This window comes from Liolophura sinensis, chromosome 7 (assembly GCF_032854445.1).
Source record: "Liolophura sinensis isolate JHLJ2023 chromosome 7, CUHK_Ljap_v2, whole genome shotgun sequence".
Lineage (NCBI taxonomy): Eukaryota > Metazoa > Mollusca > Polyplacophora > Chitonida > Chitonidae > Liolophura > Liolophura sinensis.
Window position 1 is genome coordinate 50,020,275 of NC_088301.1, and position 15,542 is coordinate 50,035,816.

At 39.1% G+C, this 15,542-nt stretch overlaps 2 protein-coding genes across 5 annotated transcripts in view; one reads left to right on the forward strand and one right to left on the reverse strand.

Moving 5' to 3' along the window:
* The window catches only part of LOC135471115 (uncharacterized), a 26,615-nt gene extending 17,214 nt beyond the window's left edge, over positions 1-9,401 (reverse strand). Inside the window, exons 1-2 of one of the 4 annotated variants that reach the window (XM_064750177.1) lie at positions 9,213-9,401; positions 3,667-3,952 (exon numbers count right to left, since the gene is read on the reverse strand). In XM_064750177.1, coding sequence (XP_064606247.1) covers positions 3,667-3,785 — 119 coding nt within the window. In that variant the 5' untranslated portion in view covers positions 3,786-3,952; positions 9,213-9,401. Of the gene's footprint in view, positions 1-926; positions 1,853-3,666; positions 4,293-9,212 lie in introns of those variants that run through there. The other 3 variants (XM_064750180.1, XM_064750179.1, XM_064750181.1) reach the window with 3 other exon arrangements.
* Positions 9,402-10,408: 1,007 nt separating this feature from the next.
* LOC135469616 (translocon-associated protein subunit delta-like) lies at positions 10,409-15,491 on the forward strand. The gene is made up of 7 exons (XM_064748124.1): positions 10,409-10,424; positions 11,667-11,770; positions 12,899-13,020; positions 13,342-13,416; positions 13,824-13,913; positions 14,770-14,835; positions 15,325-15,491. Exons 2-7 carry the CDS (start codon positions 11,710-11,712, stop codon positions 15,430-15,432), a joined length of 522 nt encoding a protein of 173 aa, XP_064604194.1. The 5' UTR covers positions 10,409-10,424; positions 11,667-11,709; the 3' UTR covers positions 15,433-15,491.
* Positions 15,492-15,542: the final 51 nt, after the last annotated feature.

A 15,542-nucleotide genomic window follows, 5' to 3' on the forward strand; every position in this document is an offset into this window, starting at 1 on the left:
CCATAGAAAAAATGTGTCAGAGGTAACATAAAAAACCCATCAGTACTTCCTGGTGAAACTAGGTTGTAAGCTAAGGGTAAACTGAATCTGGCTGGCGTCCTCGCTCTCTCTCTCATGCACTGAGTGAGTGGAAAGAAACCCTACTTAATTCTGGCGCGAAAAGCCTTTGCTAATAAAACAATTACCTTCTCGACATCTGAGGTATTACATTTTCTCAACCATCAGACCTGGGAGAGATTGCTTCTCTTAAAAAGGAATTAATCTACCACAGGATTCCTACTAAAATCTACCAGTTACTGAATCGCCAGTGACGTTTAAACCTTAGCTGGCTGCAACGCACCGGGTTGTTTCCTAAGAGAATACTTGCACGTTTTGTCTTATGATGAATTAATGGTAACTTGGCCATCTTGGTTTTTGTTATACAGCCATCTTATAAATTTTTCCAGCGTGTGATCTTTTTCTTACCTTTGCTGCAAATATTTGTAAATCAAAGTGGTGTTTTGACATTGGAAGTGTAACGTTTTAAAAGGTAGTTCCGTTGGTATGGGAAAATGTTTCTCCTCTTGACACAACAAATATTTAACATATCAAACATATTTGATACAACAAATATCTTTTCCCCTAGCATTTTATTTGCTTTGCTTTTCAAATGTTATATTTTAGATTTATTATATTTGTACTAGTAAAAATACTTATCAAATGTTAAATTCAACGGTTGGAAGTGGGATGCCACGTTTACAAAAAAAAAAATTAAAAAATAAATAAATAAACGCTCAGTGTGCAGCAAGCATATAGGAAAAGGATTCCATTCTTTGAGCCCTTTCATGCAATTGCCACAATGGCGTGGTCTGATCGTCTAGCATATCATACCATTACAAAACAAGTCTGTTGGTTGCCCTTACAGCCATGCAGCTTTCTGTTATTACCTGATATACACCTTTCCTCCATATTATCTTCTGAAGACTCTGGCATTTTCCTTTTATACACTGTATAGGTTGGGTTTGAACAGAATAGTTAGAACACTATTTCTTCCTCTGTCTCAGAATACCGTTAATCGTTGGAAAACGTCGCTCGATGCAAGTTATAAGAATCCTTGAGGAATCGTCATCTTCGCCAAAGATTTCACAAGAAAACATCTGCACTATGATGCCTCTGTACGCAGGCCACTTGGAGGATGAATTCCTAGGGCTTCTCCTCCAGTTCGCGTTGTAAGCAGATAATCCGGCAACCGTTGTAAAAGGCTGTAGTGGCTGTGCAACCCCTGGACTCTTGAGAACATATAGCTTACTACATTAAACTACCGTCTGATCTTCATGCACCCGCGCAGTCAAATTTATCATTTATGTCATTTAATTCATATCAGCAAGGATAAAGTTCATGATGTATATCGCTACTCGAGACAGCTTCGCACACATGCGGTCGAGGCCCTAGTTTTCTTGCAGTGACAGAGGGAACGTTTATATCTGTTAAAGCCTGGAGCTAGAGAGTGGAGTCCAATTTCTGTTGAAAAATGCCAGACATTTTGGGGTGTTGGTACACATCCTGTCTCAAACTCTGGATTTTTTTTTTTCTGAGGGTCTGATGAAATCTACAACCGAAACAATCCTGTATACTGTGATTATACGGGCTGTGAACTTTACATAACACGTAAATATTTATTCATACAGGCTCCCGACTGCAACCAGAGAATTCGTCCATCATAGTTTGAGACAGTCTTCCAATGGCTTCAACAGAACAATAAAGCTGCTCTGTCTTTGATGGCTGAGTTTATCCAGGGCAGGGTATTCTTGACACAGCTTATCAGTCCTGGATCATATCACCATCACCGTACACCAGATATAATTCGGACGACAGGCATACAGGCGAGTATCTCCCTTGGTTCCTGAAGCAGTACATCACATATATATATATATATATATATATATATATATATATATATATAATATATATATATATGCAGTTATAATTGTGAATTCCAACCCAGGATAACAACAAGCCTGGTCTATGTTACCAGAGAGCTGTGTAGACAGTATCCACGTAGTTCACGCCTGTCATCCCAACACGTGTTTAATTTGGTGTATACGTATGACATCAACTAGTTGTTCCGCTTTGTTTTCTGGAATGGCCCTCTTGGTTCCAAGCATTTCCGTTACGCCATCATCTAACAGGATGTAGGTATACGACTTACAGACACGGAAACCCAAACTGCCATAACACGTAGGCGTTTTTTCCCCATACCTAAACCACAGTGAAGTGAATGAACACGTGCGTTTTAACGAAGTAAGAATTACCACGCTGACTACTGTATTGCAAGCATATATATAGTTCCTACCACCCACCGGGGGCTATGACACACACGGATACATCACTTTTTCCAGTTAAAGAGTACCGTTTGCGGAGATGAGGAGTATTTGAAAGCCAACGGACAAGCGTATATGTGGCGATACAGCTGTTAATATATACACGTGTAAACCACCAGACTATTCCTGGGTTACTTAACCTGTCCGACCACTACAAAACTCGGTATACCCTAAAATACCAATGCGGATCAGATTAACATTCCTCCACCACCATGTACAGGTCAATTAATTTAATTCCTTTGGCATTAACTTTACAGAGGCTTAATGTAGACCGTCCTGATCCACTGCAGGTCAACACTTAAGATTGGCGTTTTAAGTTGTGTTAATTATATATGCATCAGATACACGACTACAGTATTCATTAGGTACAAATCTCTCTTTAATTCTTTGTTTTTATGATAAAACTGACGATAGGTAATATATATAGATATACTGTACCTTATAAACCCACCCTTATATATACCTTTACAACATTTAATGTCTTGCATTCAACATTGCGTGCAGCACATCATATATTTGAGTATCCCCAAATGATCTATCAACATAAAGTTTTTATTGTTTTCATATATACATGTTTAAGTTATATGAATTCCGTCTTTCATTCTATCTATAGCAAATCTCTCAAGCTGCAGAGTGTTTAACATAAAGTAAGTGTAGTTATTTTTTAAGATTAACTTTCTTCACCTTATTAAAGTGACTGGTGGTAAGAGTCAAGCAGCGTTGACATTAGTTAAGAAACGCATGAGCAGCAATTCGACATCTTGTATACATACATGCAGTTTATGTTTTACATCAATAACGATTAAACCGGTGTATCTTAATTAACATGTGCATATTGACTAATTCCAACATATATTTATAACTCTGATCTGACATATACAATACCATATTGCATTAGCAAATACACAGAGATCGATGACAACATACAATTATACAATCTTGGAATAGATCCTAAAACGAAAACAGATATCCTGAAGCAATGAATCTCATAAATCTTGTAACACGATTCTTAAAGGGATATATCATAGGCATTCATAAAATATTGGTTTGTGAAGCAGGTAATTTATGTAGCCACTGGCTTATGTTGCTATATCAACATTGCAAATCCCAAGTATTAATGTGAATTGTAAATAATTACCAACTTTATACCGTAAAACGTGATGAACTTTTCGCTGTGATTAAGCCCGTAATGCTACCTATATCACGGTATCCCTAGCTATCGCTTATGTTGAACAGGTATATTTTTATGGGCCTGATTCTTGCAAGTGCAGGTGACTTACATACATTATATAGTGTGAGGACTTACCTAGCGTAAAAGGTGGGCCAGACGTTGCGTCCCCTCCTTTCACCGGGCGGCACCCAGGCGTGCCTCTGCTCAGTGTCCCGCCCATATCTCCGAGGGTAGACGACGACAGCTTTGCCCATACAGGCACCTCCGTTAAGGGGCTAACGCAGGGCGGTGTGGGGATGCCATCTGTTTTATTCTGACTTGTCCATGCTTCTTTTCGGCTGGCCAAATAGCATGGTCATGATCGGCCAGGTAAACAGAGTGAACTGTACAGGTTTGGGTCACCATACCCTTGCCATCACACCTGAAAATACAAACACAGGTGGATATTTTACACGACGGTTACAACATCACACACACGGCTTCTCAGGTTTACGTGTGCCGTAGCCGTCAGGTAAACCAAATCGCCTTGGCGTCACGTGAGTGGCTAGACCTTTTATCTCTACCCGACACCAGCTTGATCACAAAACTAAACAACACTGAGATTCACCCCTCTGTTAACCTTTTTTTTCGCCAGCGACTCCGAGCCTACATAATATATGTTACGGCTCACAATCTGTAGGACTACATCTGTCTTTTACTCTTTTCATGCCAGGTAACGTAGGATTTCACAAAGCTATGCAGACACATGATTGCCGAAAGAAAAAAAAAACCCTAGTGCCCCAGCTTACTATAACTTGCACACACAGTAATCCGGATATATTTAACCGTATTGCCTGGGGCGGGGTCCAACACATAATGTATAGCACCTAAAGCTGTTTATTGACGTCCACGGTCTCAAGGAAGAACCAGTGAAATAAACTTATAAACTTGATCACTGAAAGAAAGAGATTCTGCATGTAAAGCAGCTAAAACGATTGGAGTAGATATGTATGGTCGAACATGAAGTACAGAAACGAAAAATCAACAGTTTGAAATGGTATATCGACTCCAAAAGTATACGACTATGTATATTGTCGTATATCGCTATATACATTCGTGGCTGTTCTAACCACGACCAGATACATACACACTGGTACGAGAACGGTCTATATAACCCTGCGTACGTGTGTGTCATGTTGGACCAAAAAAAAGGTTCATACATCTGTTAAAAGAACAGGGTATATATATACCACCAACTTTGAACATTAGGTCACTAAATCTATAACATTCTCAATGTGCACATGAGTTTGTGAGGGTCTTTCTACGCAGGTAATCTTTTCTCAACAGAAGCTTGCACCCCTTGATATAAAGAAGTATATAGCTTTGTGAGTCCTAACCCAAACTTGACCCACTCCAAAGGTTAAAATGCCACTGGGTCAGCATACCTCTGGCTCTGTAAGTCCCGAATGACCACTTTGGACGAACCTGAATAAACGTATTGTTCAAATGTGCAGCATAAATAGGGCCTACTACTTTCAAAGTGTTTCTTTGCATGGTGGACTGAACGCCATCGACGGTAGTTAGTTTCAATACCCCATGGCCCTTCGACACGTTGAATCCAATGCCTTCATCGAAACAATCCTCTACACTTTCAAACAAACATTGATTTTACATACAGGTACAGAAATATACGTGTATGTTGAGCTGCATTTTGCATGCTATATATATTATATCTTTCTTATCCCCCTCCCTTAATGAGTCATAATTTCCACAATCAACTGGATTCTACTTTAGGCATTTACGTACGTGTCCTACATAAACTTGCAATATAAAAACAAAAGAGAGCAAAACCAGATTTTTTTTTTTTGATTGGTGTTTTACGCCGTACTCAAGAATATTTCACTTATACGACGGCGGCCAGCATTATGGTGGGTGGAAACCGGGCAGAGCCCGGCGGAAACCCACGACCATCCACAGGTTGCTGGCAGACCTTCCCACGTACGGCCGGAGAGGAAGCCAGCATGAGCTGGTCTTGAACTCACAGCGACCGCATTGGTGAGAGGCTTCTGGGTCACTACGCTGCGCAGGCGCGCTAACCGACTGAGCCACGGAGGCCCCAGCAAAACCAGAGGATTTGTCATACTATTTATGACACCATGGCAACACGAACAACCAAGGTATGCAATGCATCCCAACAATGCCAAGTAATTCACGAATTGTACGTGGTGATATATCTATATATCTACGACCATGAAGTAAGCAAGCGCGTTCTCTACTAAACCTGTATATCTTGACACATTATCAGTAATCTGATATCTGTATATGAAGGACGCCTGCGCATCACCTAATGATGTAGACCTAATACATGTTTCTATAGTCCTTGTCGCAAACTATCTTTTTACCACATATCTTTTGAAACACGAAAAAACATCCCATAACATTCTTTAATGTGTGTATGTATTAGGAATATCTGGCACAGACCAAATGTGTTTTCTTCATTCGTATCGTAGCTACATATTCCCAGTGTAGCATCATCCCATATCCTAGGCAGCACATGTAATGAGTGACCCTTACATATCTTCGTCGCTGTGAGTTCAAGTTCAGCCCATGCTGGCTTCCTCTTCGGCCGTATGTGGGAAGCAACCTGCGGATGGTCGTGGGTTTCCCCCGGGCTCTGCCCGGTATCCTCTAACCATAATGCTGGCCGCCGTCGTATAAGTGAAATATTCTTGAATACGGCGTAAAACATCAATCAAATAAATAAATAACATTATAGATCTTCGCAGTACATAAAAATAAGCATCCACGACACTAATTTACCATAGTTAATCTTGGTTCATGAGAATTAATAACTTAAGAGTAGCATGGGTTGATGCTACATCGCCGAAAGGGATTCATCTTTTCTGAGAACATGTCCCACGTTGGATTATGGATTATTTTACAGACGATGTAGTACTTACAAAAAGATAGTTAATATGGGCCAAATATGGAGAAATTTATGAATTTATGGACACAAACGCCGAAGAATTACTAAGATCTAAATGTATAATTCAAATTCAGAACTTTTAAAAACGTTATCATCCGGAAAACAACTCAAGAATAACAAATTGGCTAATTGTCTAAAGTATTCTTGTAAAGTACATATATGAACACGTCTGATTAAACTATAACACTGCATATGTATACATACAGTTCAGAATAGCATAATGCACAATGCCAACAAGAAACATGGACACATCTTTTTAAGAAGACACAACTACCTCTGTTGCAACTGTTATACCTGTGTGACACAGTCAAGCATAGTATATGCTATTTCATTTAGAGAAAACACCTAATGCAGTTTATTGCAAACCAAGGGAAGCAACCAAAAAGAAGCATTACACAAGTTTCGTTTTAAATTTTCTTTCTATTTATAGGAGAGGAAAGTTTAAATACCAAACAAATACCATTGAAAAGAGTATGCATTTCCTCGCATGTGCAAGCCATAAAAACAATTCTAATATGTACCTCAAGTTGATAAACTATAAATAAAAGTCAGCGCCAAAATCTGCTGACGACTCCATTTTGCCTAAGAACTAGTCCTGAAGTCTTCTGTTAAGAGGAGAGCTGCCGTCAGACCGCCGAAGTGCAGTTCGTAGATTTCCGGTAGCTCTTTTTCTCAGCAGGTAGCGAAAAATGTGCTCTTTTCCGCCTATAATGTCATTGTTTTAAGTTTTCTTCTCCTTTACACGGGAAATGTATGTTTAGGGAATACTACAGACCACTCGATCATTTGACTTAAACGAGGTTGTATGAGCTACATAAGCCCGAATATATGGCCTATACATGCATGCCCTATATGAAATGCATGACGTTGTCAGGATCTTAGTTTCTAGACGCCTATACTAACATTATAGTACGTCATAAAGAATACCTTTAAATCACACCTACGTTGAACCCCCGTCAATAAAATTTCCGGATTTATGTTGACAGTTATTAATCTGCATGCTTTGTGTGACTTGGGACATACCTTCAATTCATGCATGAATGCCACATGGCTCTTCTGTGTTCATCTATGCAATGACATATATGTGGCCTGCATTTATGTCTTGTAAAAATAAGCTTGCACTATACCGAGGTATCCCTGAGTATTTGCTGGCAATACATTACGGAACTTTGAAGTGAAACGTATTACTGTACAGACGAATAAATATCTTCCACCAAATAACGCACAAACAAACAAAACAAGAAAATTAAATATACGGGAATTAAATTAAGACTATATCCATTTTCCTTATCTAAGGATAAGCCTCTTTATTTAAAATTATTCATGATACAGATATAAAACATGCTATTTAAAAAAGAAGCACATGTATATCAATGAAAACACAAGCAGCATTAAGCCATATAGCCATACTGGGACACAAGAGCAGCTGTTGACCAGCTGATTCCCCGCCTCCCGCATGCATGGATGTATCCATGTGTGGTGTAACAATATGACGTAACCACGGTTCGGCGTGTCAACCTCACAATCTGCTTCATCAGTTCCCGTGAATCAGCTTTTTTGAGAACACGGCGACCCGTCGCTATACCCTAACAAAGGAAATCACATAGACAAACAAGCGGCTTGCGGGGACCTTGGAGATAATACCTCAAACACTTTTCAATGAATCTTCCAGACATGTTTCCAGACAGACAAACAAAGTTCATCGTAATACCATATGTACACGTAAGGCCACTTGCCCCAACCCACATCCCTAGCTCCTTTAAATCGATACACGAACTTCGATCTTAACAACCTATAACATACACGTGATATCTGTGGATTAGAAGTGCTGTGAAGATATATACATCTGATTCCGGCCCTATATTTAGGCCTACGGATATACTATATTTATAAAGGACTAAACTAATTAATGTAAGGCCTGTACGTGCACTAAGTCTGCAATAAATCCTTTAATTATTACTGCATCCAAGACAACAAACTAGGTGGATTTGCACCAGCTGATGGCGAACAAGTCTAGGAAGCTATTAGGCTACATATATATATATATATATATATATATATATATATATGTATATGTATCATTCCCACGCAGCAAATTGAAAGTTACGGTACTGAATCATGAACAGTTATAGTTTGAATGCTTGTACGCCAGAATGCTAGGCTGGTTACATCTCTTACCGATGTACTGGTATCTATATTGAGATCAGTGTTTACTGCTATCGATTTCAAAATAATCGAAGATAGATTATACTATAAGTGTACATCATCAAAACACACCTAGACCTACAGGCCATCCCTATATAGGCCTACACTATAGCCAATATCTTTATTATTTACATGATACCATCAATCTGCATTTAGTTTCTTTACTGTTACAGTTCCCTGTTGCAGTATAATTCATTGGTAGTAGTTGCATATACGTAAGTCTTGATTTTTACCAAATTGGTGTAAATAATGTTAATTGTGAGTCTGCGTTGGGTTCAATTTAGACTTACATTCTGCTCAGACCGCCAAATACGGTTTAAGCCACATGACAACGCACCGGTACATGTAAACATCTTTGTGAAGTGGCACAGGCGCGGTGCCCAGAGGCCATACAACGTGCTGGTGGTTTGAGACAGCACAGGCAGCACCCGCCAGTCTTGGGGTACGTTTTACCACAGGTGTCATGAGATGGCCAACAGCCGTGTTTCATGATGTTGCAATGCATACTCACCTCGTCCCCACGGGTTCTTCCGACACTCCACCTTGGACAGTATTATCTGTCTTACTCCGGCCACAGATTACCGATCCAATTTTATAAATATCTTAGACTGTAATACAAAATAATAGTGTGTACAGGCCTGCATGATGTCGATCTACGGACAGTCTCTCGGTCGTCGCAGTAGCGAGGACAGATCTAAAACTAGGTCACATAAATGCGGCGGCGGACTCAGTGTTCTCGTGTGCAAGCGCTGCAGAGACATCGATTCAACAGCCTCCTGGATTTCGCGCTGCTGAAGCTACGTAGTCGCCGAGGTAAAAAGCCCACGGTTTCCACGCTGAACTAATGGACTATCCTTAAAGCAGGGGGAAACTGGAAGCGAATCAATAACAGACCCGTTGCCCTTGAAAGCATGAAAAACCGACCGCCTGCGCTCATATTTCATAGAACCCTTCATACAGCTACCAGCCAATAGGCCTACATATAAGCTACGCGCCATATCATGATGCCAAAGTGCTTGATTAAATAATTTAAAAATTACCCTTAATACAGACCCATAAGTTTCCATAATATATAATACTATAAGAAAACTGGAGGAAATGATAGGCCTAAATGTGGTGAAAGCGACTTCAAACACATCAAACATGTGCAGTCAAATTGTTAAAGCATTGCAGCTGGAACTCTGTGGACACACGCTTTACAACCGATATTTAAAGGATGTAAATAGTGTGCATGAGATGACACAGTTTATTTACGACGTATATGTTAGTGTTGGCCTAATGAATCAACGTCTCACACTACAGGTCCATTCACAACACCATTGGTATTTTTTATACGTATTTGGAACCTCCGTACCGTTCCATACCTGACATCTTCTCAATCAGCCATCCCTAGCCGTGGGAATCGCACTTTTATTGAACCACAACCGGGTACAGTTACCATTATATCGTGTATTTCTAATCCACGACCCAGCTAACCTTCGAACTGACAGCCATGTTCGCCATAACCTTCGCCGAGTGGACCATTCTCCACGATGTTCATTTTGACGAAAAGTCTCTTTCGTGGAGAATACTCAACAAAGCCTCGAGAAGGGCAACACTGGCTGCCAGTTCAATCTTTTGCCGTTCTTTCGATCTTAAAATGACCGATTTGAGCAAAACAGCAGCCGATTGTAGTCCAATAAAAGAGCAGTCACCTCGGGTCTGCCCACTGAGAAAATATCAGGTAGGGAATGCTAATGAAGTTCCAAATTCGGAGAGGAAAATACCAATAGTTTTGTAAGTGGACTTCTGTTAAACATTGTTTCGTTATCATACGTCTAATTTTAACGATGTTAATATGTAGATGGGTAGGTTTTATATAGTGCGTTAGATTACCACCATCAGCATCAGTCGGCATCAACCGATCAGTAGTAGGCCATTTCTCAGTATGGACCGTCATCATATCGACTATAACATAAACATTTCAATATTACGATATATTCCCCCAATACATGCACTTATCTACAATATTTATAATCTCTGTAAGTCCAAATTCATGTTGTATTGACGTTCAAAATTTACATATGCTCTATTGCATATTTTTCTGTTATCGAACATAGGCCGACTACAATTTCCGGTTATTATCAGCTGTAGTTATCCGAATACAGTTAGCCCAGTACAATATTGTTCATTTCCCTTCCCAGGACTACCTTTCACCTCGTCGTCTGCGTGGCGCTGCGTCATTCATGTACCGGTGGCATATATATAAGGCTGCCAATGTGTGTACCATTTCAAAGGATCCTGATTCAAAAACCGAAAAATATTAAGCATTGAAAACTTATCCATGGAGCAAGCTGCTTTCTAATTTTGAAACGCAAACTTGCGTACAAACTTTAATCAAAATCGGCGGATAATACATATATATTTGGGTGAATTATATATATTACATGAAAATTACTTAATGCCTGACAGATGAGCGGACGTACAGACTCAAATCTGTGAAGTCCGTCTCACTTTTCGCGAATGTGTCGGATATAGGCCTGAAGTCGTAAATAATGAGCGTTGATATTAGCTTATGTCATCATTGGTTACGCACAGATACAAAGTGTGCCATATAATATGCAGTGACATGTGATGAAAAGCACTGGGATAAGTTAACACGTGGCATCAGATGTACAGGAAGAACTTTACAGGTGTATACGCTAACGTTCCCATAATTTTTACAGTTTATGCATGTATACATGTAGCCTAGCTATAGTTCAGATGGTGCATGTAATCTGTTAAGAACATGATATCCATGCTTTTATAACGGCATGCATTATATAACGCCTCAAAACATTGGGCTTTGGCCCTGGCGACAGATGCAAGTTTTTATTCAAGCGGACAATACTTCGAAACATGCACAGTGTGACGTCTTCACAGCGAACATGTACGTGTATATAAATTTTCGGCAAGCCTGATTAACCCTGTCAGTCTACTCTTGCAGATGGTTGATCCACGTCACTCGAGAGCCTCTTTCTCGTTCCAACATGGCCGCTACGATGAACGTGGTTCTTCTTCTGTCTGTTGTTTTCCCGGCTCTGGTCTTCGGTAAGCAATTTATGAGAGTATAAAAAACATGCGATGAGTGAAATTAATACGACATTTAACTCCACCGGAGTTTGAACCAGCTTCTTGCTTGTGGAAAAGCAATAATGAGGGTAGCGTGAGACAGGTAACAGGAGGCGTCGTTGTTGTTGCTGTATTGTACATAAAGTAATAGCAAACGTGGCAAGATAGTTTCTGCTTTTACTTGTAAGTTGTATTAGTTAAATTCACAATTCAGACAACAATTCCAGGGCATTGGACAATACCAGGCAATTTTATGCAAGCATGGCTAGATTCCACGGAGAAGACCATTCGTTGATCACTTAGTTTCAGAATAGTTCAATTCAACTTAGGTCTATTTTCAACAATTTCTGATATTTACCTGCCTCAACGTTTAATTTTTGAATTCAAAAACGCGGTAGGTCCATTCTGCAAGGCCCTTTGAGGAATAAAGTGAACCGTTAAAGCCACTCCAAAAAGGGGGCATGCGACGATTTCTGGGGCGCATGAAAGACCTTTATTACCTCTACTGCAAGTGTAAATTTATTCTCAAGTCGAAATGTTGCTGAAATCCACAGAAATGTTTCCTTCTCACTCGTCCACAACATTGTATTGTCTGAAATTGATAGAAACTTGCAGGAATGATTGAAAAGACCCATTTCTTCTCACTCCATACCAGAAATCGGAGTGTACCGCCGTTTTGGAGTGGATTTAAAGGCCACCTTCATTGGGGCATGGGCCTACTCCATTTTTTAATTCAATGCTTAAATGTTGAGGTAGGTAAATATCAGAAAGTGTTGAAAATAGTCCTCAACTTCTTTTTTAAGGTTATCTTCTTGAAAATGTTCCCAGTACAAATTCTTGCGAGCCAGCGAGACAGGAGATTTAGCGATGATGCATAAATGCTCAGCCAAGTACAGTCGAATGCACTTGGATTCAGGAATAGGTTTCACACCTTAATTAATGACATAATTGGCAAGAAATGCCTACATACAATTATCTTTTGATGTTACTTTTGTTACGCCAACAATATACTTTATTTAGATGAATGAACAAGTTTCAGAACCTTTGGCATTCCCAAATCCCAAATCCATGTACTTGTATAGGATATATTACGTTTGGGAATTGTAGGTAGTGATGTCTGTTCAAGCCCTGATGTGCAGTATGAAGTATATACCACTCCAGAGACTGTATTGTCATCAGAGACCATCTTTATCATACAGTTTAAACTTAACTGTAAAAATGGGGCAAAGGTAAGGAGACATTTGCATGTAGTTTGTATTAAATTAGATGCATTAACAGCATTGTTAATAGTGTGCCTTCACAGGGGTCAGAATGTTTAGTCATTGACTGTTTTTCACTCAGCTGTACATACACTGACCAGTGTCAAACTTATCTTTTAAAAAGCTATATTTTTGAAATATACAATTTGACAAGGTGTTAACAATTTTATTATAAGTCAGTGAACTGAGGAAAGATGTTAGAAAATGTCGCAAAAACCTACTATCCGAATCTGCTAGATTTTGCAAGACTGTTCATTTGTAACTAAAAGGTCATATTTAATTCTGTTTCAGAACTTAAACCTGTATGCAGAGATAAATGGGAAAACCATTGTGGCCACAAAAAGTGTTGAAAGCAACACTTACCAGGTGTGTTACACAGTGTAAAAGCATGGTTTCTGGACTTTCCGCAAATTATTATATAAAGTCTGGAACACACCATATTGCCCTTGTATAGCTCTCCTACAGTTTGCCACATAGGTCAAGTTTTATCAGTTTATGCTGTGACTGGATACATTGTCCACCCGAGTCTCTTTTGTCGCACGCTGTTCATACTTCCTCATTGTTTGACATATTTAACAATAATAGAGATCTATTGCAATTCACCGTATCTTAATGAGGGAAATATAGTCCGCTAGTCTAGTGAAAGTTTGTGTTCATGACCAAAGTAGTAAAGACCTGCCTTAAGTTACAGTCTGTAAATAGATGTTTTCAATGTTTTGTGGCTTATTTATTTTATATATGTCTTTAACAATATTTGATTATTTGACTTACAGATTAGCATTAGTGATGAACATAAAAATTTGCCAGCTGGTTCTTATCCAGTAAGACTCTTTGATGAGGATGGATATGCGGTTCTTAGAAAGGTAAAAATCATTACAAAGTGTTCCTTTGATAATATCATAATGGTTAAGTCATGTATCCACCAGACCCGTACGAATTTTTCTACATATACCAATGGCTGATTTCTAAGATTTTTGGAAATTGGACCTTTTGCCAGTGGAGCTTTTGCTCCAATTTGGTCCTGATATAGGTGGGTAGCAGTCACATTTGGTCAGGCTCAAGTTGAAGTTTTGGTGTCCTTTGAAGTTTTCTTCACTGAAATCATAAGGTGATCAGGTGAACATATTTGTACCATAATTTTGGACGTAGTGAAAGGTAATGCAAGATTGATTTGAAGGACCTGAATCAAAAGGCATCAGTACAGGTGTACTGAGCCCATGCAATGCTGTCTATGATACATCTACATTCTTAAAGCCAGTATAAATATATCGGACACCTTGGAATTTTTAACTCCGCGCTGAAAACTTCTTATGTGCCCAAAAGCCAGGAAGGCCATGGTGCCTGTAGAATAGCCGAGATGTTGCCTTTTTTTTTTTTTTTTCCAAAAGTTTCTGCCATTGGGAGTGCATCATTTCGAATTGGTGGATACAAGTATGTGTCTTTAATTATAATTGATGGCATAAGATTCGCTCTCTGAAAAACGAGATGCAAGAAAACTTTGAGTCACCATTTCCTGGGAGCAGTTATGTGCTATTTATTCAGATACAGATGTTATCAATATGGATAATTTTTTATTTAAACTGAACATTCATTATTTCTGTCTTACTATTAGGTATTCTCCTTGATACTCATTCAATAATGGCCAGCTAGTGAAGCTATCACAAATTTGCATTTTAACTATATATCTTCAGTTGTAATATGCAATTATTTCTGTTGCAGGCTCAGCGAAGTGGTGAGGACACAAGTAATATTAAAGTTCTGAAAACAATAACCCTTCAGCACAAGGTAAGATTTCCCACCTTGCATGTAACACTGCATTGTGCCGTGAGTTACTTAACACTGGCAGATGTCTCCTGACAAACCGTATCAATGCCGTAACAAGGTCATAATGTAGCCACTAGACTTCCACTAGCTGTGAAAAATAGGAGCTTGTATGCCCTATGAGGGAATATATTTGGTTTTGTTTTACTTTACAAATCCATGGTCATGTCACAGGTAAACTTTGTGGCATTGTAACAATATCTGAAGGACTTTAAACAATAAATTGTGCTGACATCTTGTCTCTTAATCCGACTAGAAAACAAGTCTCATGGCTTTTGTCACTATTAACGTATATGTTTTTCTTGTCGGCACAATATTTGAAGACCTGCTTGAATTAAATGAAGCCAGCAGCCATCGTATGTTATTCGCTGTGCTAGGAGTGCTGTATCAAGGTTTCAGATCTCTTGTACAGCCTAATTCTGACATCTCATAATTCTGGGCATTATATTGCAGGGTTTGTGGACTGGTCCGTATGTACAGAGCGAGTTTGTCGCTGCTGGAGTTGCCGTGTTGGTGTGGTACCTTGCCTATGCTGCCAGAGGAAAACTGCAAACAAATTGAAGATATTTTCACACTTTATATGAACATTGTAAAAAAAAATAAATAAATAATAAAGGACACACTTGTTTCATTTTTAGTTATTATTATAATATATAAACTGTCCTCTCGCT

Excerpts from the sequence above, each read along its gene's own strand:
- LOC135469616 (XM_064748124.1), top strand. The coding sequence starts at position 11,710 with ATGGCCGCTACGATGAACGTGGTTCTTCTTCTGTCTGTTGTTTTCCCG. Across the intron at positions 13,417-13,823 it reads TTGAAAGCAACACTTACCAG|ATTAGCATTAGTGATGAACA; the intron begins GTGTGTTACACA and ends TTTGACTTACAG. Across the intron at positions 13,914-14,769 it reads GATATGCGGTTCTTAGAAAG|GCTCAGCGAAGTGGTGAGGA; the intron begins GTAAAAATCATT and ends TTTCTGTTGCAG.